The sequence below is a fragment of the Nilaparvata lugens genome, chromosome 14 (genome assembly GCF_014356525.2).
Source record: "Nilaparvata lugens isolate BPH chromosome 14, ASM1435652v1, whole genome shotgun sequence".
Classification (NCBI taxonomy): Eukaryota; Metazoa; Arthropoda; class Insecta; order Hemiptera; family Delphacidae; genus Nilaparvata; species Nilaparvata lugens.
Window position 1 is genome coordinate 22,718,577 of NC_052517.1, and position 24,414 is coordinate 22,742,990.

The 24,414-nt window shown below is 34.5% G+C and overlaps 2 protein-coding genes across 4 annotated transcripts in view; both read left to right on the forward strand.

Annotated features, from left to right (window-relative positions):
- The window catches only part of LOC111045859 (serine-rich adhesin for platelets), a gene marked incomplete in the record, with an annotated part of 174,238 nt that extends 166,686 nt beyond the window's left edge, over nt 1-7,552 (forward strand). The window contains 2 exon segments of the mRNA XM_039441103.1: nt 4,666-4,892; nt 6,652-7,552. Coding sequence (XP_039297037.1) covers nt 4,666-4,879 — 214 coding nt within the window.
- Nucleotides 7,553-13,898: 6,346 nt separating this feature from the next.
- LOC111045860 (gastrula zinc finger protein XlCGF57.1-like) lies at nt 13,899-24,408 on the forward strand. Of its 3 annotated transcripts, none has more exons than XR_005572929.1 (3): nt 13,900-14,050; nt 15,998-17,599; nt 24,175-24,408. XR_005572929.1 is itself a non-coding variant. In XM_039441107.1 (3 exons), the coding sequence occupies exons 1-3, from the start codon at nt 14,039-14,041 to the stop codon at nt 17,537-17,539; spliced, it is 1,050 nt and encodes a 349-aa protein (XP_039297041.1). In that variant the 5' UTR covers nt 13,900-14,038; the 3' UTR covers nt 17,540-18,561. The 3 variants fall into 3 exon arrangements, 2 of the variants coding, with proteins under 2 accessions (XP_039297039.1, XP_039297041.1); XM_039441107.1 differs by lacking the exon at nt 24,175-24,408 and having other exon boundaries at nt 15,998-16,847; nt 17,352-18,561; XM_039441105.1 differs by lacking the exon at nt 15,998-17,599 and having other exon boundaries at nt 13,899-14,050; nt 22,122-24,408.
- Nucleotides 24,409-24,414: the final 6 nt, after the last annotated feature.

Consider the following 24,414-nt stretch of genomic DNA (forward strand, 5'->3'; position numbering starts at 1 on the left):
TCACTGTAGGGACTACTATTGTTGGAAATATATTCTATCATTGAATAATTATCATTAAACTTTCTGTTCATTGAAGATTAGCATGGTGTACAAAAGTATTACAGTCTCTCGCAAAGTTTGAATAGGAAAGTCAAGAATTTCAAGATATATAAATTTCTAGAGATTTAAAAGTTGAAAGGGATCATGATATCATAATATATTTGATAGTGAGCCCAATAGTAGTTATTTTTTGATTATGTTATTGTGTTCTTGAATAATTTGTATCAACATATTATGCTACAAATATTTTCTTTGTAAGTTTTGTAAATTTAAAATAGGAGAACTGGTTTCAAGTTTCAGTTATTATTCGATTTTAATTACAATAATCAAACTTGACAAATAAGGAAAACAAAAATATTAACCATCATTCTATATTCTTCTCCCTTTCTGCCCATCTTTCATTTCACTCATCCTTCTTCTCCTTCCCCTTCTCTCCTTTCTTCAAAACAGAACTGGAGTACAGGAGAGGGGAGGAGAAACGATAGGAATCATCATCATCACCATAATCATCATCGTCATCAAAAACGTTTCAAAACGAATCAGACATCAGAGGGCGGATGTTCTTCTTCACCTTCTTCTTCTTTACCACATTCTTCTTCATTTTCTCCTTCCTCTTCCTTTCATCCTTCTTCTTCCTTTTCTCCTTCTTCATTTTCTCCTTCATCTTCCTTTTCTCCTTCTTCTTCCATTTCTCCTCCTTCTCCTTCTTCTACTCTCCCTCCTTCTTCTCACACTTCCTCTTCCCACTCTTCAACTTCTCTTTCTCATCCTACTCCTCCTCCTCCTAATACATCTCCTTCTTCTACTTCTTCTTCTTTATCCAATCAATTAAGAAACTCCACAAATTCAACATTTTGTATCAATTCTTCTTCCTCTTCTTCTCATCCTTCAACTCCTCCTCCTCCATCTTCCTTTCCTTATTTCTCTTCCTCTAATCCTCATTCTTCTTTTCCTGTCACTGCAACACCATCTTCTCTTTCTCATTCTTCTTCTTCTTCTCCATTTTCTTCTCATCACCCTTCCTCTCATCTGCTTCCCTCTTCTCACATGTCTCCATTTTCTTCTTCAACTTTTACTCCTCCTCATTCTCCTTCTCTCTCCTCTCCTCACAATTTCCCTTCTTCTTCACCGTCCATCTCCAACCCATCTTCTTCTTCTAACACTCCTCATCCCAATTATCCTCCCACCTCTTTCTCTTCTTCTACCTTTGTGTCTTCTACTCCTTCCTCCCCACGTACATCCAATTCTTCTTCTTCTTCTCTTCCTTCCTCTTTTGCCGAACCTCTTTCCTCTCCTTCTACATTTCCTCATTCTCCTTCCTTCGTGTCAACCCCTCCTACCACCCCACATTCATCCAGTTCTTCTTCTCTTCCTTTCTCTTTCACCACACCTCCATCTCCCACTCCTTCTTTCTCTTCCACATCTCATACTGCACCTAATTCCTCTTCCCACATCATCAATTCCTCTTTTCACCAACATTCTTCAATTCTCTCTCCCCACTCACATTCGTCATCGATTCCTCCCTCCCATCCCAATCAACGAAAATTGCTCGAAAGAGAAACGACAATGAATGGAGGATTCGACAATTACAGAGAAGAAGTGAGTACTACGAGAGAGTTGGAAAGAAAATGTCGAAACTTTTTGGGTTTGCCTAGTAAAATGTCGAGAAACTTTTTGGATTTGCCTAGTAAAATGTGGTGAAACTTTTTGGATTTGCCTAGTAAAATATGGTGGAACTTTCTGGATTTGCCTCATAAAAAGTAACAATAGCTGTGGGTTTTTGAGTGATTTTAGTTCTTTCCTTCTTCTTTATCGATTCCTTCACCTCTTCCTTTCGTAAGAGTGGTTTTCCTTATTTGTCAGTTTGTTTTTATACTTAATTCGTCAGTTTTCTATGTGTGTTTTCTTCCAGAAGTGATTTATTTCTGATCCAATGTTTTAATCAGTATAAATTTTATGTATTGGTATTCTCTTTTATGTATTTTCTATCTTCCTCATTCTTATTTTCGTTGTTTTTCCTAGCCTTTTTCCTTTCTTATACTATCGATCTCCCTTTTTCCTTCTTTCACTTAATCATCCTTCTGTCAGTTTATTGTATTTTTGATATTTTTTCTTCCTTTATTCTATTTTATTTGTTGTTTGTCTTGACCTAATCTTTCTTAATTTTATCTGGTTAGTTTTCTGTTCAATTGTGTAGCTTCTATCTAAAACTTTCTCTTGAATTCGTCTAAATAAAATTCATCATTTATTTACCTATTTTCTAATCCCAAATTCTTGGTTTTTGTGTATTGTACAGTGTACGAAATGAGCCTATATCAATGAACCAGGATTCTGAATGAAAAAGACTAAGAAATTGTCAAGAAGCCACAGATTTATTGATAGTTAGAAAGACCGGTTTCGGTTTTTACACCATTATCAATATCAATCTCTGATAAACAGTTTATCAGAGATTGACAATGGTGTAATAACCGAAACCGGTCTTTTCAAGTTTATAAGAGATTGACAATGGTGTAATAACCGAAACCGGTCTTTCTAATTATCAATAAATCTGTGGTTTTTGACAATTTCTTAGTCTTTTTCATTCAATATGAATGATTACCACAATATCAACTTCTCAACTACACAAAAAAACAGGATTTTGATGAATAGAGATCTTGACGAACTAAAAGCCTCCCGTTTTGTTGAAGATCCGCTTTGTGATGGCCATTTCTATCAATACCTCAAGAACTTGACGTTGTCATAAGTCACTGATGGACTATGTGAGATCTTGACAAACTGAGATATTCATGCACTGATATTCATTTATTTCATTGACAATCACAAATCAATCATAATTATAAAGGTGCGTAGCCTACAGATATACGCCCCACGAACATGAGCAATTCACTTTTAATCAGCTGATGCCAAGCTTTTTGTATCTTACCGTTTCTGTAAAAATACAGATATAATCAGCTGATTAAAAGTGATATTGCTCATGTTCGCAGCGCCTATATCTGTATGCACCTATAATATGATTGGGAGAAGACAACGGGCATAGCCCAAAACTGTCTCCTCCCAAATTTTTACAAATAAAAGTTTCAAAAAGAATTATTAGGTTGAGATATCTTAATGGACTAGACGAACTGAGACCTAGCCGAGCTAAGACCCTAAGTTATTTCCTTTATTAAAGTACTAGCCGTCAGGCTCGCTTTGCTCGCCATATCCGTCTAGACAGGGGGCTCCACCCCCTGGACCCCCGACTGTATCGTCCAAGAATGAGATCAGCAGGCTCGCTTCGCTCGCCTGCATCTTTCATTTGGGCAATATATGTTAGGACAATCCAGTCGGGGGTCCATACTTAACGTCTGGCTAAACGAATATGGCGAGCGAAGCAAGCCTGATGGCTAGTAATATAATATTCCCAGGATTGAAGTAGCAGTGCCCAATCAATTTTTCCGCGATGAATGTATTTAAATCTTCAACTTGGTGCCAACCTAACAAAGTCAATACTCAACTTAATGCCAACCTGACAAAATTATTGATTTAGTTGCCAGTTAACAACTGTTTCGAAGAGGTACTCTATCTAGATTATAGTTCTATAGTAACATATGATATGGAAATTTCAATTATAATTGAGAGATTGGGAGAAGGAGAATATACATGCTAAAAGACGAACTTTAAACCCTTATAAACAGCCCTTAGGGCCGTTTGCACAGTCAAAGCTTAAACTGAATTTAATCAGCTGGTGGATTAAACTCAAAATTGGCCACATTATAACAAACGAGACTTGATACGGATTTAATCCAGTTTAAAATGAAATTTAGTGTAAACTGTCACTGTGCGAACGGCCCTTAGAGTTAAAATATTGCCAAAAGATTTCTTAGTGCGCCTCTAAAGGGCCAACTGAACATACCTACCAAATTTGAACGTTTTTGGTCCGGTAGATTTTTAGTTCTGCGAGTGAGTGTGTCAGTCAGTCAGTCAGTGAGTGAGTGCCATTTCGCTTTTATATATTATATAGTAATAGTAAATAGTAAGTATAGATTATATGATCTGTTAATTATTTTTCCTACAGTTACGTTGAAAAGTGGCCATTGCTGCACTGATTACAGAACGCAAAGAATCACTTTTCCGCTCTAGTGCGGGAAAAATTTTTCTGCACTCCAGATTTGCAACATGGCAACGCAAAATACTTAATAGGTTATATGGAGCAACAGTGCAGCAAAATCAAAATGAAGTTGGTAACAGTGACTGCTGTGGCTGCTATAGTGAGCAGAGGTGCAACCAAGCACAACGCGCTAATTATTATTCATTATATATTATAACCAAGGACAACGAGGACTTTAGGATTTTAGGATTAAGGTTTTTATCAATAATAAAATTACACAGAAAAACATTTGATGCATTTCAGGCAATTTTACCCATAATTACCCACTTTTCATATTCAATGGTAACTGTATGAAAAACTTAATGTGAAATACGTGCGCAAAGTTCCTCTGCTGCACTCAAGAAACCATTCCGCCCTCGCCTACGGATCGGGCGTAAACGTTTCTTTCGGTGCAGCAAACTGTCACTTTGCGCACTAGTTGCACAAATAACTATACCCATTTTCTAACCCGAAATTGTTGTTTCCGTGTGTATTTACAGAGGTGTAGCAGTGGACGACCAAGGATACATAGTGGTGGGGGATTCGGGCAACAACCGGATCCAGATCTTCAGTCCCGACGGCACCTTTGTGCGGGCGTTCGGCTGCTGGGGGTCCGGCCAGGCCGAGTTCAAGGGCCTCGAGGGGGTCGCCGTCATGTCCAATCAGAACATCCTCGCCTGCGACAGAGAGAACCATCGCGTACAGGTCTTCTAACATCTAACAACAGGTCAGCCTCATTCAAAAATCTGGTGAGGCGCACTCACACTACTTTCCCTGCCATTATGAAAATTTTTTGTTTAGTTGAGAAGTTGATATTGTGGTAATTATTCATATTGAATGAAAAAGACTAAGAAATTGTCAAAAACCACTGATTTATTGATAATTAGAAAGAGATTGACAATGGTGTAATAACCGAAACCGGTCTTTCTAACTATCAATAAATCAGTGTTTTTTTGACAATTTCTTAGTCTTTTTCATCCATTATGAAAATTGCCTACAGAGTTTCGGAGGGGCAAAATGAAAAACCCAAGAGACCAGAGATGGATGAAACTCCAGGCACAAATGTGGGTCAAGAGGCTGAGTCGTGGGTGGCCGGGCGCCGGGCGCCCTAGAGGCAGTTTGGCGTCCCCTCTCTCAGAGGAAGGACCTACAAAGAAGGCCAGGAGTGGAACTCACGTAGGTCACGAGTTTTGGGTGGAGTGACCAAACCTCACCACTGCTCAAAGAAGGACAGCCATTCAGGCAAAGCTTCTCGGTGAGGCTTCTGACCCTGCAAAGTTTCGGAGAGGCAAAATGAAAAACCCAAGAGACCAGAGATGGATGAAACTCCAGGCACAAACGTGGGTCAAGAGGCTGAGTCAAGGGTGGCCGGCAGCTCTAGAGGCAACTTGGCCACCCCTTTCCCAGTGGAAGGACCTACAAAGAAGGCCAGGAGTGGAACTCATGTAGGTCACAAGGACTAATCAGTCTGAAGAGACTGCCAAGCATATCACACTGGATTGCAACAAGCAAACGGGTGATGAATGGGATGTTAGTATAGGGAAAACTCCTGGTTCTTGTAAAGAACACAGGTATTGGTTTGCCTAACTAACATACTACTTGGGAACACAATAAGCTTCGGTTGACATGTGGGGTTCTTTGAACCTCTGGATCCTTGAATCAGTCCCTTCAAAAACAATAAACAATGATAATAATAGTATCACATGGTTTGTAGAATTCATTTAAAGTTTGCAAGTTTTGTATCAAATTATGGTGTTGTGTATCAAGTTTAGATGATACTGTATCATTTGTAGTGATTCTGTTTCATGTGGGTTGATACTGTATCATTTATGGTGATACCATAGAGAAAGATAGCATAAGAAGATATTACATGGTTTGTAGAATTCATTCAAAGTTTGCAAGTTTTGTATCAAATTATGGTGTTGTGTATCAAGTTGAGATGATATTGTATCATGTGTAGTGATTCTGTATCATGTGGGGTGATACTGTATCATTTATGGTGATACCATAGAGAAAGATAGCATAAGAAGATATTACATGGTTTGTAGAATTCATTCGAAGTTTGCAAGTTTTCTATCAGATTATGGTGTTGTGTATCAAGTTGAGATGATATTGTATCATGTGTAGTGATTCTGTATCATGTGGGGTGATACTGTATCATTTATGGTGATACCATAGAGAAAGATAGCATAAGAAGATATCACATGGTTTGTAAAATTCATTCAAAGTTTGCAAGTTTTGTATCAAATTATGGTGTTGTGTATCAAGTTTAGATGATACTGTATCATGTGTAGTGATTTTGTATCATGTGGGGTGATACTGTATCATATTGTGGTAATACTGTATCATTTATGGGGAACAATTTCTTCAACTTATCTGCCAAAAACGGGTTTTTAAACCCATTTCATCAATTTTTGTGATCTACATTGTATTTCTACCCCTGATATAAACAGCAATTATTTCAAGATTTGTTTTCTGTTTCACAGGAACCAGATCTCGTCGGAATATAGTCAATTTGATTCAGTTGAATTAAAAATGGCAAAAATTGAAGCAACCGTAAGGCGACCCTACACTCTCTCCAGACAGAACTCGTTGGAAAAATCATCAAACACTCAAATTATGTTAAGAAGGTTTTCTGTCTCTTGAAATTTTGTTAATTTATAGTTGAAAATTGTGAACAGTTCATAGAATACGTCGAAAAATTGCAAGAAAATAGATCCACGCAGAGAAAACTGGAATTCAAGTTATGTTTAAAAGGTTTTCTATTGTTATTTTATTGTTGAAGAGTTGTGAAGAATTCCTTGAATACATCTTGAAATGTTATTGTTAAAAAATGGGGAAATTTTTTTGGAATACTTTGAAAGTTTTTAGAAAATCCCGAAAAGTGGAAACAAGATGAAAATTGTCGAAAATTTACATAAAGTAAAAAGACCATCTCTGGAAACAGCAACTCAAATTAGCGATCATTTTGGAGGTTGACTGTCTCTTAAAATGTAGTTAATTTTTTGAGAAATTGTGAGGAATCTATAGAAGATATAGAAGAAGAATAGCTTTAGGGCATATTCAATGTTGAAATCGTATTGATTTTTTTATGTAATATTGTATTTTTCTTTTTCAATAAATTCCCAATATACGTTGATTTTAATGTTCGGGGAATTGCAAATAAATCTATAAAAACGTTGAACGTTAAGGAGAATTGCAAAAAGTCAAAACTGAGCAAAAATTTCTGGAAAAATCTTCTAGTTAGCTATAAATTCACGTTAAGTAGGCAGGTTTTTACTTTCCTAGAATGTTGACCAGTGAAAATATGAAAATCAATAGCATATCCACGTCCAGAAATCGCAAAGAATCAAAACGAACGAGAATATATTTCATTCCAAAATAAATTAATGAAAAAGAGTAACAGTGAGAGTATAATTTCATGATGAGACACATTTATATTTCTTAATAATACCCATAAAAATGTATAATAAATCTATGAGAAATAAATATCATGATTTGATATCACTTTTTTATTGAATAATAGCAGAAATTCTACGAAAAAAACAGTCGGAATTGCTCGAATATCAAACACTTGTTCAAATATAGTAGAATCTTCACAAAAATCTTTGACAGATGGAATTGAATAGAGAATGCATTTATTCAAATGCTAATTAATATATAATTTTTGGATAGTAGTTCTCATCGAATTTCCATCTAGCTGTTAACCCTGTTGTCAATGTCTGCAGTAGCAGAGGTCTTCGGGGTGATTTGCAGCATTTATTTGGGATTTTCGTTAAATGATAATTAAAAATCTTTGAAATTTGCAAACAATACCTGTAAGTATTCTCATAATCATCCGTCTCATCACCACGCACAAGCCTTCAGCTCAAGTGGGCATCATCCTCGGTGAAAACAAAGAAGTGTTCAGGAATTCTTATAAATGTGCCAAACTTTTACAATCGTTTAGAAGTCTAGAAGAATTAATAATTTATTAATCATCGTTCAGAAGAATTGAAGATGATGTAATAGGTAAAGAATCTTCAAGATTTGAATTTGTATATGTCTTGAAACTGAAGTAGGTTTTTGCATTCGATGCTCACTCGGTCAATATCAGTATGGTATAGCTGCGTTACACCTTCTTCTTCTCCCTCCTCTTCTTCTTCTTCTTCTTCTTTCTCTTTTCCCCTCTTCCCCTTCTTCTTCTTCTTCCTCTTCTTCTTCTTTTCCTCCTTCTCCTCTTCTCCTTCTTCTTCTTTTCTTATCAACATTTTGTTAATAACTTTGGTGTAAACCCAGCTCATCTCATCAATCTTTCTCACTCACTCTTTCTCTTTCATTCTCGATTTCGCTCTCTCACTCTCTTTCATTTCTAGTTTTTTCACATTACTCAGTTATTCTTTGTTTCTTATTTCTTCTCTTTTAGCTCCAATCATTCGCATGGTAGGCAGCTTTCCATCCTTTTCTGTCCAGAGCTGTATTTTTCAGTTTGATGTTTCTTGTTTAACAGACATTATTTCTCACTAAAAGAACTAAATTATATTTGTTAATATTTTTATTCACATGCTTTATTGATTCGTCCTTATACACAACTGAAATCTGTTCAATTGAAATGATTTCTTCTTTGCTAAATTTTTTTCAGTGTCAAAATTTCTTCTCAGTCATCTGAAAACTTTCATAAATTCATTCATAATAATATTATAAATTATTAATTTATTATTCTTTTTACGTTCAAATAATGATTCACTATAACCTTAATATCATCGAATTGAAAACAAAATTTGTTCAGTGTTGACTTTATTTAATAATATCGGGGCACCGAGCTTCGCTCGTTATTTTTATTTATTGTTTATTGATAGACAGAACACAATTCTCTAAAATGATCGTGTTTATATTTCACAGCTGGCTATACGTCATCTTATGAATTTCGGGGATGCGATATTTTGATTTTTCACATACTCACTCGCTCACTCACTTTTTTACCATCCACAGCTGTTTCAGCCAAGGATGAATGATCCTTTTAATGTCATTCAGCGAGTTTTCCCAAGGATGAGACCTAGTGCTATCGAATCTTTGTATCATCAACCTACTATGTTCCAAATTTCGTGGAAATCGTTAGAGCCGTTCTCGAGATCCGTTAAACATAAATAACCAGATATAAAAATATGCACAGATATTTAGAAATTGCTCGCTTAATATAATAGGATGTATCAAAGAAATCTAGTCACACTATTTTAGAATATTACATGTTTGAATCGAATTTCTCATTTAAATACTAAGTATTGTACAAGTTTTGTAACAAGAAACCTAGTATAATATTTATTTGAAAATAACTTGTTTATATCACACTAAATTTATTGTTGTTAAATTGACTGAAATGGTTTATTGTTGTAAGATAATATGGAAAATGTTGCTCACTATGATTGCTATAAAAAAATATTTAAAATATTGTAATAGTTTTTATTATGAATAAAAAGATGCCAGTCAGAGATGGATGGCAAGAGATTGAGAACTGTTTCATTTATATATTCATGAGATCTAGATTATTTATTTATTTATAAACTATTGGTAATAACAGAACACAATTCTCTAAAACGATTGGGGAAAGACTAACAGGCACAGCCCAAAACTGTTTCTTCCCCGAATTTTGATTTATACACTATAAATAGTCCAGAAAGTAGGTTATGTTCCATACACTTGAATTCAGGTTCAATTTTCAGTCCTAACATTTCAAAACAAAAACGTTCTAATTTAGATTATTTACAAACCAAATTGAAAAACAAAATAACACTCACTAATCACTTAAAATTGTCAAATGATGAATAACTTTTAAAATTATGATATATTCCAGTTTAGAATGATTATCATGTCATGTCAAAAAATCAGATTATTTTGATCAAGTCGATTGAAATTTTTCACTGATTGATTACACAGCTATAATCTCCTGTTCGACAGACGACGGTATTATCATCTGTTTTTCCAAAAATGAATCATTGTTATCCTTTTCATGTACTTCAGCAAGTTTTCCCAGGGATGAGACATAGTGCAATCGAGTTTTTATATCATAAACCTACTATGTTCCAAATTTCGTGGAAATCGTTAGAGCCGTTCTCGAGATCCGTTAAACATAAATAACCAGATATAAAAATATGCACAGATATTTAGAAATTGCTCGCTTAATATAATAGGATGTATCAAAGAAATCTAGTCACACTATTTTAGAATATTACATGTTTGAATCGAATTTCTCATTTAAATACTAAGTATTGTACAAGTTTTGTAACAAGAAACCTAGTATAATATTTATTTGAAAATAACTTGTTTATATCACACTAAATTTATTGTTGTTAAATTGACTGAAATGGTTTATTGTTGTAAGATAATATGGAAAATGTTGCTCACTATGATTGCTATAAAAAAATATTTAAAATATTGTAATAGTTTTTATTATGAATCAAAAGATGCCAGTCAGAGATGGATGGCAAGAGATTGAGAACTGTTTCATTTATATATTCATGAGATCTAGATTATTTATTTATTTATAAACTATTGGTAATAACAGAACACAATTCTCTAAAACGATTGGGGAAAGACTAACAGGCACAGCCCAAAACTGTTTCTTCCCCGAATTTTGATTTATACACTATAAATAGTCCAGAAAGTAGGTTATGTTCCATACACTTGAATTCAGGTTCAATTTTCAGTCCTAACATTTCAAAACAAAAACGTTCTAATTTAGATTATTTACAAACCAAATTGAAAAACAAAATAACACTCACTAATCACTTAAAATTGTCAAATGATGAATAACTTTTAAAATTATGATATATTCCAGTTTAGAATGATTATCATGTCATGTCAAAAAATCAGATTATTTTGATCAAGTCGATTGAAATTTTTCACTGATTGATTACACAGCTATAATCTCCTGTTCGACAGACGACGGTATTATCATCTGTTTTTCCAAAAATGAATCATTGTTATCCTTTTCATGTACTTCAGCAAGTTTTCCCAGGGATGAGACATAGTGCAATCGAGTTTTTATATCATAAACCTACTATGTTCCAAATTTCGTGGAAATCGTTAGAGCCGTTCTCGAGATCCGTTAAACATAAATAACCAGATATAAAAATATGCACAGATATTTAGAAATTGCTCGCTTAATATAATAGGATGTATCAAAGAAATCTAGTCACACTATTTTAGAATATTACATGTTTGAATCGAATTTCTCATTTAAATACTAAGTATTGTACAAGTTTTGTAACAAGAAACCTAGTATAATATTTATTTGAAAATAACTTGTTTATATCACACTAAATTTATTGTTGTTAAATTGACTGAAATGGTTTATTGTTGTAAGATAATATGGAAAATGTTGCTCACTATGATTGCTATAAAAAAATATTTAAAATATTGTAATAGTTTTTATTATGAATAAAAAGATGCCAGTCAGAGATGGATGGCAAGAGATTGAGAACTGTTTCATTTATATATTCATGAGATCTAGATTATTTATTTATTTATAAACTATTGGTAATAACAGAACACAATTCTCTAAAACGATTGGGGAAAGACTAACAGGCACAGCCCAAAACTGTTTCTTCCCCGAATTTTGATTTATACACTATAAATAGTCCAGAAAGTAGGTTATGTTCCATACACTTGAATTCAGGTTCAATTTTCAGTCCTAACATTTCAAAACAAAAACGTTCTAATTTAGATTATTTACAAACCAAATTGAAAAACAAAATAACACTCACTAATCACTTAAAATTGTCAAATGATGAATAACTTTTAAAATTATGATATATTCCAGTTTAGAATGATTATCATGTCATGTCAAAAAATCAGATTATTTTGATCAAGTCGATTGAAATTTTTCACTGATTGATTACACAGCTATAATCTCCTGTTCGACAGACGACGGTATTATCATCTGTTTTTCCAAAAATGAATCATTGTTATCCTTTTCATGTACTTCAGCAAGTTTTCCCAGGGATGAGACATAGTGCAATCGAGTTTTTATATCATAAACCTACTATGTTCCAAACTTCGTGAAAATCATTAGAGCCGTTTTTGAGATCTGTTGAACATAAATAACCAGATATAAAAATATGCACAGATATTTAGAAATTGCTCGCTTAATATAATAGGATGTATCAAAGAAATCTAGTCACACTATTTTAGAATATTACATGTTTGAATCGAATTTCTCATTTAAATACTAAGTATTGTACAAGTTTTGTAACAAGAAACCTAGTATAATATTTATTTGAAAATAACTTGTTTATATCACACTAAATTTATTGTTGTTAAATTGACTGAAATGGTTTATTGTTGTAAGATAATATGGAAAATGTTGCTCACTATGATTGCTATAAAAAAATATTTAAAATGTTGTAATAGTTTTTATTATGAATAAAAAGATGCCAGTCAGAGATGGATGGCAAGAGATTGAGAACTGTTTCATTTATATATTCATGAGATCTAGATTATTTATTTATTTATAAACTATTGGTAATAACAGAACACAATTCTCTAAAACGATTGGGGAAAGACTAACAGGCACAGCCCAAAACTGTTTCTTCCCCGAATTTTGATTTATACACTATAAATAGTCCAGAAAGTAGGTTATGTTCCATACACTTGAATTCAGGTTCAATTTTCAGTCCTAACATTTCAAAACAAAAACGTTCTAATTTAGATTATTTACAAACCAAATTGAAAAACAAAATAACACTCACTAATCACTTAAAATTGTCAAATGATGAATAACTTTTAAAATTATGATATATTCCAGTTTAGAATGATTATCATGTCATGTCAAAAAATCAGATTATTTTGATAAAGTCGATTAAAATTTTTCACTGATTGATTACACAGCTATAATCTCCTGTTCGACAGACGACGGTATTATCATCTGTTTTTCCAAAAATGAATCATTGTTATCCTTTTCATGTACTTCAGCAAGTTTTCCCAGGGATGAGACATAGTGCAATCGAGTTTTTATATCATAAACCTACTATGTTCCAAATTTCGTGAAAATCATTAGAGCCGTTTTTGAGATCTGTTGAACATAAATAACCAGATATAAAAATATGCACAGATATTTAGAAATTGCTCGCTTAATATAATAGGATAGTGAGGTCTATGGGAGGCAGTGGAGAAAGATCTGAGGACAACGTTGCTGATTATCTGCCTTGCCACTGACTTCTATAGAGGATGGCTGATACAGTATCTGATGTAATATTTTCATGGTCCATTTGTGTTTGAAATGATCAATCATATTTTATTAGTCAAGAAGGTATATTTTTCAATGATTTGATCATAAATATTTTCATAACTCGAATATTTTGTTAATTGATTATATTTCTACATTGTTAAAAACGATCTGGCAACAGACAAAAGCGAGAAAGAGATAGCGCTTTCCGCTTTGTCGAATGATAGACAAGAATAGCAATACCATTGCTAATCAATCACTGCCATTATAACGTGGACTTCACTATAGTCTCTCATATGGTGCCTGTCTTACTCTCAAACCCCGACTAAGAGTAATAATGGACAGGAGTCAACAAAAATTAGCTTAAAAAAGAATTGACTTGTGACTTGAAAAATGAACAGCCTATACCATGGGTTATCTTACTATTTAATCTTTTTTCTATGGTTTTGGTTCAGTCACATGCCTCGGCAAACAGCGTATTGGCGGGCGAACGCTCTCACCTAAAGGCGCATGTCTCGCCCGAGGCAAACGCTTGTAAGTACAACTTTAAGCAGCATTTTGATTTTGATGGCCTTTGTTCATTTTAGAAGTGTATTATTTATTATTGGTGGACAGTATTTTTATTACAATTAAAAATGAACTACTAATATTTATTCTATCAATTAACTGCGATGGATTTGAACGTGAGTAGCCTATTTTGCAGAGTAATACTAGAAATAGTTGTTTGAAAAGAAATAGACTAACATAACCTGTAAAATCAATCAATTTTTTATAGGTCCAGCTTCTGTTATGTATCGAAAAAGTTTTAATAGAAGTTTCCTTATTTAATTATAATATTATAATGCTAATGAAGTTTTGAAAGAACTGGGTGTAAGTGTACGTCCAGTGTCAATATACAAGTCATCAAATTTTTGGTTGGGATTGATTTAGTATGTTATTTTGAGCAAGAAATCACAAAAATTTAAAGGCGGTCACTATTGTTTTTAAAATAAACTTAAGTTTAAAGTAGCACAATTTTACATGCATTTAACCATAGATGAAGGATAAGTAAGTTATATATCTATATTATTCTTGTCTCTGATTTAACCTATAAGTGGCAGCCATTTTGACTATCAAAATCATCAAATTATGATTTTTCCAATCTATAGTGTGGTTCATGTTATAATGGCAGTGGATAAAGATGGGAGAATAGCAATGCCGATTCTCTGCATTGATTAATTATATTTCTACACTGTCAAAAACATAATTGGCATCGTTGTGGACCTAGAGTAGGATAGTACCACCAACTTTGTCGGATAATAGACAAGGATAGCAAAACCAAAGTTGATCAAATATTGTCATTATAACGTGGACCTTACTATATGTTTTTCTAACCTAAACTTTCCTAACCTAAACTTTTCAAACCTAAACTTTTCCTAACCTAAGCTTTCCTAACCTAAGCTTTTCCTAACCTAAGCTTTCCTAACCTAAGCTTTTCCTAACCTTAGCTTTCCTAAACTGATATATTAGAGGTGTTTGAAATGTTGTGAAGAAAGTGAGGATAGTAAAACTAAATAATATTTTTTTAATTTATGATGAGTGACTGCTGTCTATTTCTTGTGATTTTGTGTTCAAAATGACTTTGTACTTTGTTGACATGTATGTTGGCACTGGGTGTACACTATAGCCAAGAACAGTGCTACAGTAGCCTACTAATAAGTAATTAAGTAATTACAGCACAATAGATATCTATGACTGGGTGAGTTCCCATACTTTGTTCTGGAGAAAGCTTTGTGTGTTTTAAAATGCACAAAAATTAAAAATGTGTGTTTCTTATGTCCATGAATCACCAAAAATAGAAAGAACTTTTTTATAACTTTCCAGCAGTCACGCTGCTGTAAAAAGTACAACAGTGTCAGTTTTTTTTTGTACAAAACTATTGAATTGGGTGGTGTGAGTGAATGAGTCACCTATGCATTCCAAAACTTTCCCCCATCACTCCACTGAGTTGCAGTATCAACCAAGCAATGGTTCAGTCTTTAGGTGCCATTTAGTTGCAACAGTGCATAAGTCGCACTGTGCATAAGATAGGGAAAGACTGTATACAGGGACTGTAAATGAACCAATAACACAGAATTGGTGGCTTTGCTTGATGTACCTTATTGGGCTATGAAATGGTAATCATCAAAATGTTCATAGGCATAAAATAATCCAAGAAGTTGGAAAAGTAATTTTACAATTGATATGTTTTGACAGTAAACAGAGTAGATAAAACTTGAAAAATTGGATGTTTTAATAAATACAACACGTGACTGCTCATGTGATTGAGTGGGGCGCGACTATCAGAAGGATAATCTGAATACTTCACAACCTCATAGTAATCGTGGAGGAAGTCAAAATCATAAGCACTTGGTTTGAAGTTGGTAGAGAATTTGTAAAGGAAGCAACCCTATGTTTTCATTCATTAAATCTGTTATAAACTAAGAAACAGTTGTAACTTGTCTGTCAAGTTCTGCACCAAATTCATTCATTAAAAGTTCATTCATCAAATTCAAGATCATTGAATCTGTTGTAAGCCATGAAATAGTAGTTACTTATTTGTCCAAAAACTCATCCAAATGTGACTAACTTAGCCACTGACTTGTTTACAGGGAGAAGAGTGTGGAAGCCACAGTGGATTCAGTCCAGTTCAGATGCAGCCAGACTACTCAATGCCCTATTCACAACATCAAGGACCATACATGGACAACTGTGATTGGCCAATCCATGAACCAGATCAACATCAAGTCACCATTGAAGATAAGTATCACATCCAACTCAATGTGGATAATCAAAGTGTATACTTGGACCACAATTACTCCAAACATCCCATTGAAATAATTCGGATCAAACCAGAGGAACTAATTGAAGAAGATGAAACAGGAGAAGAAGAACAACTACAATGTGGAGTAGAAATTGGAGTGAGAAGTGGAGAAATAAAGCAAGAGAGTGACACCTGTCTGCAGATTGAAAGCATCTATTCTCTCTCCTCAGATAGACTGGATTCTGACACCTCAGTTATAGAACAAATAAAATTTGAAACTGGGGAAATTAAGGAGGAACAACAATCTTTTGAAACAGACCATTCAGATGCATTGATGCAAACTGAAGGTTTTTCTTCTCATGTAGTATCTGAAAATTATGAAAGTGAAAATGAGTCATCTGGATTGTGTCTACCATACTTTGAGGAACAGGGAGGTTCTGGCTCCAATAGGTCTATTGTTGCAACTCCTGGGAATAATATGATGGAAGATTCTGAAGAAGAGTGTAATGAGGTGGACTTACTAATAAAAAATGCAAGGAAGAATGTGATTGATGCAGCAAGTTACAGAGATTCAACAAAGTGTCAGTTGTGTGGTGAATCATTCAGCAACACTAGAGAATTGAATCTTCATTGCAGAATACACACATCTGGAAAACATGCTTGCAAATTCTGTGACTATAAAGCAACAAAAAAATCAAATCTCATCACTCATCTAAGGACACACACGGGAGAAAGACCCTTCAGCTGTCATTTGTGTGACTACAAAGCAAAACTAAAATCACATCTCATCAAACATCTAAGGACACACACAGGAGAAAGACCCTTCAGCTGTGATTTGTGTGACTGTAAAACAACACAAAAATCAAATCTCATCACTCATCTAAGGACACACACGGGAGATAGACCCTTCAGCTGTGATTTGTGTGACTATAAAACAACACGAAAATCAGATCTCATCACTCATCTAAGGACACACACAGGAGAAAGACCCTTCAGCTGTGATTTGTGTGATTACAAAGCAACAGAAAAATCAGCACTCACTGTACATCTAAAGACACATACAGGAGATAGACCCTTCAGCTGTCATTTGTGTGACTACAAAGCAAAGTGGAAATCACACCTCATCTCTCATCTAAAGTCACACATGGGAGAAAGACCCTTCAGCTGTGATTTCTGTGACTACAAAGCAACACAGAAATCACATCTCATCACTCATCTAAGGACACACACAGGAGAAAGACCCTTCAGCTGTGATTTGTGTGACTACAAAGCAACACAGAAATCACATCTCATCACTCATCTAAAGTCACACACAGGAGAGAAAGACCATTCAGCTGTGATCTCTGTGATAGCACAACAACACAGAAATCAACTATCAGTAGACATCTAGAGACACACACTGGATGAGGCCCTCCAGCTGATATTTCTGTGAATACAAAGCAACACAGAAATCACTCATCTAGAGACATACACAGGAGAAATATGCTGATCACCGTTCAATAGCACTGCCCCATTCTCTCTTCATGTACCTGTCATTGGCTACCTCTTTTCATGTGCCTGTCATTGGCTACCTCTCTTAATGTGTGTGATTTTTTTTGTCATTAAGAATTTATTTTTCTTTTGAAAAATAAATTTTCTCACATTAAGATTTTGCTAACTTGTATCCGGGAAGACTCAAATTTTATGCAGGGTTGAAGTATTGTGCTCTGCCTCCACATAGACTGTCGTCTCATTGGTGGAAGGGAACATGATTTGCCTGGAAAAAATCAGTTCCAATCTAGCCGCGGCTAGCATCAGATAAAAATCTAGAGGTAGCCTTGGGCCTCGAAGGCCCCAATTGAACATGTTACATGTGGTGAAATATAAGTAGTGTATAAATTCTCAAAATGTTTGATTCGATTTCGTAAAATTATTTAAAGTAGTTTGAATTGTGTATGTATTCTATTGTTTATTATGAATATCAGTGGAATAAACATCAACAACGTTGTGTAGTGCAAAGTTTCAGTCATGATGAGATTAATAGTTCTAAAGATTGCGAGTGACATTATATTTTCTAGCTCATGTTTCCGAAACCCAAATTGACCGAGTCCCCAAATTATTCCTTGTAGTAGTAAATGAATAAAGATCACTCTTCCATCGTAACCCATTAGAATTCCAGACAAACAGTTAGCAAAATTTTAAAGATAGTTATCTTGGCTTTTAGAATATGCAATAGAATGTTTTTGATTACCTATTTGTTTTTGAAATTCTAGTACTTCAAATTATTAAATAAATCTCAAAATTGAATAGAATGCAAATTTTGTTGTCTATAAAGCCCCATGACTGGCCCATTAAGTATTTAGAGATCTCTCTTCTACCCCCATCTGGGGGTGGTTACAATTAAAAATGTTTGATTCTTGAATAAAGAAAAAAAATTGTGTGGTGCACTCACACAACTTTCCTTGCCATTATGAAAATTGATCACCTGACACTAGTATTCATGCACATCACAAGTCTACTATTCAAAGATCTAAGCCAGCTTGTGACAGGACAATAAAGCTGGAGACATACAAGGTCTGCTATCTCTTCTTAGTGAACGATATAATAGAATCAACAGTTTGCAATTGAATGATCAAATTTTCTCGAATTTCGAGCTTATTTTCAAATTCAGGTGAAAATTTTACTGAACATTGATTGTAGAGATTTTCATGCTTGAATTTTTTCATTTGAATTGTATCTAAAGGCCGATAATGGGGAATGTAAAATCAAACTTTGCATAGATGGGGCATAGCTCCTGACATTTTACAGATATGGGACTAGTGGCAGTTGATAGAGCTTATCAATGACTATTCTAGGTATGAATATAATCGAAATCGTTGAAGCTGTTTTTGAGAAAATCGTGAAAACCCTGTTTTTGACAACATTTCCGCTATTTTAGCCACCATCTTGAATTGCATATGATCAAAATTGTTCATGTCTGATCCTTATAGTGTAAGGACCTTGAGTTCCAAATTCATTCCGTTAATTGGGAGATGAGATATCATGTACACAGACGCACATACACTCATACACACACACATACAGACCAATACCCAAAAACCACTTTTTTGGACTCAGGGGACCTTGAAACGTATAAAAATTTAGAAATTGGGGTACCTTAATTTTTTTCGGAAAGCGATACTTTCCTTACCTATGGTAATAGGGCAAGGAAAGTAAAACCCACTTTTTTGACACAGGGGACCTTGAAACGTATAGAATTTTGTAAATTGGGGTACCTTAATTTTTTTTGGAAAGCAATACTTTCCTTACCTATGGTTATAGGGCAAGGAAAGTAAAAAGTACAAAAGAACAAAATTGATTGAGTGTAATTCCCCCAATAATACTATGCAACTTAGTTTGGGGGACAGTTCCAGGAGGCAGCATTATTCAATATGTTTATTCAACAAGTAGTCACATGGTATTATAATCACAAGGTGATATTCATTATAAATTACAATATGTGTTGTTCAAATTACAAAATAAGAAACAGATAACAGTAGGTGAGTAAGTGATAAAATAATTATAGTGTTGGGTGTACCTTGATATTAAGAGTAAGAGAGCAAGAGGACCCAAAACCAGTGATAATTTATTATTTTATAAGCCTCTATTGTATTTTGTTTCTAAATAAATGAAAGTGAGGTATGGATGTATAAATAGATTCAACTTTTTAAAATATTAAAGTATAAAGTTATTCCCCAATGCATCTACTCTTCTTTAGATGTAAAGTGAATGAATTAGTCTCTCAGCTCCAATCAGTCTACACTGTAGACATGAAGAGCTATTTCACCAACAAGCCTTCATTAAAATCACATTGCTGCTTCTCTTGGCCTTCCTGATATTATCTAGAGAATTCCTGTATAAAATCTGAGCTACCTAAATGGTTTAGTGATTTGAGTTCAATCCAATATATCAATATAGGTCTAGGATACCCATGCTTGTTTCTATGATGTGTTTGATATTGATAAATAGATCTACTCTATAATTCCTGATCTAGATGAATGATGATCAATATATATTTATAGTATTATTTTGAGAACAGGGAAGTCCAAGAACAGCAGCACTGTGGGGTATCTTGATTTATTTTTTAGAGTATTTTTTATAATATTGTTCTCTGAGTGAAAGCAAGATGATCAAGGCAAAACTTCTGAAATTATTGTAGAAATGTTCTGTCTTGGAATTCAGAATAGATGTTGCAAACTGAAAAATGAATTGCCCAATGCCAAGAATCTCAAAGTTAGGGCCAATCGCTCTTGTGAAGTAATTGCTTCCCTCATAACAGTATCATTACTTTGAATAACTGGTTGAATCAGATTCAGTAGAATATCAAAGTCATGTTTTCACATCCTAATAAAATTGGTATTGTCAATCTCATATTGGATGTCATCCTAATAAAATTGGTATTGTCAATCTCATATTGGATGTCATGTAGCAATTTATTTCCATACTGCAATTCATTCTTGTTTAATCTTCTAAACCACCAACATGGTTTGTTAAGTTTTAAAATGCTTATTCCTATGTCCAGGAAACACCAAAAATAGAATAACTATTCATTTCTATGTTAAAATCACATGAATAATCTTTATCAGTGTTCAAAACACTCAGCAAAAAAGTTTGGTTGTTAACCCATAACCTAACAATTACTGAATTACTTGCAGAAAGGATTGTTTGGCTGGGCTTCTATACTTGCCTCAACTTTAAATCACCAATTATTAATTTAAAATTGATTGATTGAATAATAGGGAGGAAAATAAAGGCCGGTGTAAATTTTACGTCCAGTGCCGAAATACCTGTCATCAAATTTTTGGTTTGGATTGATTTATTATCTTATTTTGAGCACAAAATTACAAAAAACTAAATGGCGGTCACCATTGTTTTTAAAATATAAACTAAGTTCAAAGTATCACAATTTTACATGCATTTAACCTATAAGTGGCAGCCATTATCAAATCATCAAATTATGATTTTCCTAATCTAAACTTCCCTAACCTAAGCTTTTCCCAACCTAAGCTTTCCTAACCAAAACTTTTCTAACTCAAGGCTTTTCCTAACCTTAGCTTTCCCAACCTAATATATTAGAGATGTTTGGAATGTTGTGAACAAAGTGAGGTAAGTAAAACTAATTTTTTTCAATTTATGATGAGTGACCGCCATTTATTTCTTGTGATTTTGTGTTTAAAATGACATACTAAATCGATCCCAACCAAAAATTTGATACAGGTATTTCAACACTGTAGGTACCGGTACCTATAGTTTAGCCTAACACGATATTTCATGAATTAAAAAGGTTTATGTGAAATTACAAGTTAATACTTATTTGATTTTATTTGATAGTTTAATTATTGATTAAATTTTTTTCTATTTACTATTCTATTCTAAGCTTTCAATTTATTAGAAATACACAAAACAAGACAAAACAAAATTACAAAGATTTACGAAACAAATAAAACACAATGAAATGTTACAAATATAAAAAAACAATGGGCTTAGTGTTTGGGTGTGTTGGATAATACATTGTATTATCAGTAATGATGTGTCAATCATTAAGCTTATTTCCAATCCTGTTTATGTATAAGCCAATTCCTTCATTCATAATATTATAGATAAGATAATAATAATTATTGGAAGGTTTAATCTGAATACTTTATAGTTGTGTTTCAGGCACAACCTCATAGTGATCATAGGGAAAGTCAATATCATAAGCACTTGTTTAAAATTAATCAAGAATCTTTGAAGAAAGCAACCCTCTGTTTTCATTCATCCTATAAACAAAGTTTATTCATTAAATTGAGGAATAGTTGTAGCTCATCTGTCAAGTATTTCACCAAATTCATTCATTTGAGGTTCATTCATCGAATTCAGGATCATGAGATTGTTGAAAGCCATGAAATAGTAGTTACTTATTTGTTCAAATACTCCACCAAATGTGACTAACACAGCCACTGACTTGTTTACAGGGAGAAGAGTGTGGAAGCCACAGTGGATCCAGTGCAGTCCAGATGCAGCCAGACTACTTGGATGGTCAAGGTCAAGACAACTCAAGGTCAATGCCCCATTCACAACATCAAGGACCAGACATGGGCAATTATGATTGGCCAATCCATGAACCAGATCAACATCAAGACACCATTGAAGATAAGCATCACATCCAACTCAATGTGGATAATCAAAGTGTATACTTGGACCACAATAATTACTCCAAACATCCCATTGAAATAATTTGGATCAAATCAGAGGAACTCATTGAAGAAGACGAAGAAGAACAACATCAACAACTTGGAATAGAAGTTAAAGTGAGAAGTCGAGAAATAAAGCAAGAGAGTGACACCTGTCTGCAGATTGAAAGCATCTATTCTCTCTCCTCAGATAGACTGGATTCTGACACCTCAGTTATAGAACACATAAAATTTGAAACTGGGGAAATTAAGGAGGAACAACAATCTTTCGAAACAGACCATTCAGATGCATTGATGCAAACTGAAGGTTTTTCTTCTGATGTAGTATCTGAAAATTATGAAAGTGAGAATGTGTCATCTGGATTGTGTCTACCATACTTTGAGGAACAAGAATGTTCAAGCTCCAATAGGTCTGTTGATGCAACTCCTGGAAACTTTATGATGGAAGATTCTGAAAAAATTGGCAATGAGGAGGACTTACTAATTGAAAATGCAAGGAAGAATGTAATTGATGCAGCAAGTGATAGTGAATTAACAAAGTGTCAATTGTGTGGTAAAGCTTTCAGCAGCACTAGAGAATTGAATCTTCATTGCAGAATAATACACACAGCTGGAAAACATTATGGTTGCAAATTCTGTGACTACAAAACAACTCGGAAATCACATCTCATCACTCATCTAAGGACACACACAGGTGAAAGACCCTTCAGCTGTGATTTGTGTAACTACAAAGCAAAGCGGAAATCACACCTCATCTCTCATCTAAAGACACACATGGGAGAAAGACCCTTCAGCTGTGATTTCTGTGACTACAAAGCAACACAGAAATCAGATCTCATCACTCATCTAAGGATACACACAGGAGAAAGACCCTTCAGCTGCCATTTGTGTGACTACAAAGCAACACTGAAATCACATCTCATCACTCATCTAAGGACACACACGGGAGAAAGGCCCTTTAGCTGTCATTTGTGTGACTACAAAGCAACACAGAAATCACATCTCATCACTCATCTAAGGACACACACAGGTGAAAGACCCTTCAGCTGTGATTTCTGTGACTACAAAGCAACACAGAAATCAAATCTCATCACTCATCTAAGGACACACACGGGAGAAAGACCCTTCAGCTGTGATTTGTGTGACCACAAAGCAAAACAGAAATCACAACTCATCTCTCATCTAAGGACACACACAGGAGAAAGACCCTTCAGCTGTGATTTCTGTGATTACAAAGCAACACAGAAATCACATCTCATCACTCATCTAAGGACACACACGGGAGAAAGACCCTTCAGCTGTGATTTGTGTGACTACAAAGCAACACGGAAATCAGATCTCATCACTCATGTAAGGACACACACGGGAGAAAGACCCTTCAGCTGTGACTTGTGTGACTACAAAGCAACACGGAAATCACATCTCATAGCTCATCTAAGGACACACACAGGAGAAAGACCCTTCAGCTGTGATTTTTGTGATTACAAAGCAACAGATAAATCAGCACTCACTGTACATCTAAAGACACATACAGGAGATAGACCCTTCAACTGTGATTTCTGTGATTACAGAGCAACACAGAAATCACATCTCATCACTCATCTAAAGTCACACACATGAGAAAGATCCTTCAGCTGTAACTTCTGTGATCACAAAACAACATGGAATTCGTATCACATCACTCATCTGAGGACACACACAGGAGAAAGACCCTTCAGCTGTGATTTGTGTGACTACAAAGCAAGACGGAAATCAACTCTTTGTGGACATCTAAAGACACACACTGGATTAGACCCTTTAGCTGATATTTCTGTGAATACAAAGCAACACTGAAATCACATCTCATCACTTATCTAGAGACATACACAGGGAAAAGATGCTGATCACAGTTCAATAGCACTGCCCCATTTTCTCTTCATGTGCCTGTCTCTGGCTACCTTTCTCTTCATGTGCCTGTCATTGGCTACCTCTCTTCAAGCACCTGTCATTGGCTACCTCTCTTCATGTGCCTGTCGTTGGCTACCTCTCTTCATGTGCCTGTCATTGGTCACCTCTCTTCATGTGCCTGTTGTTG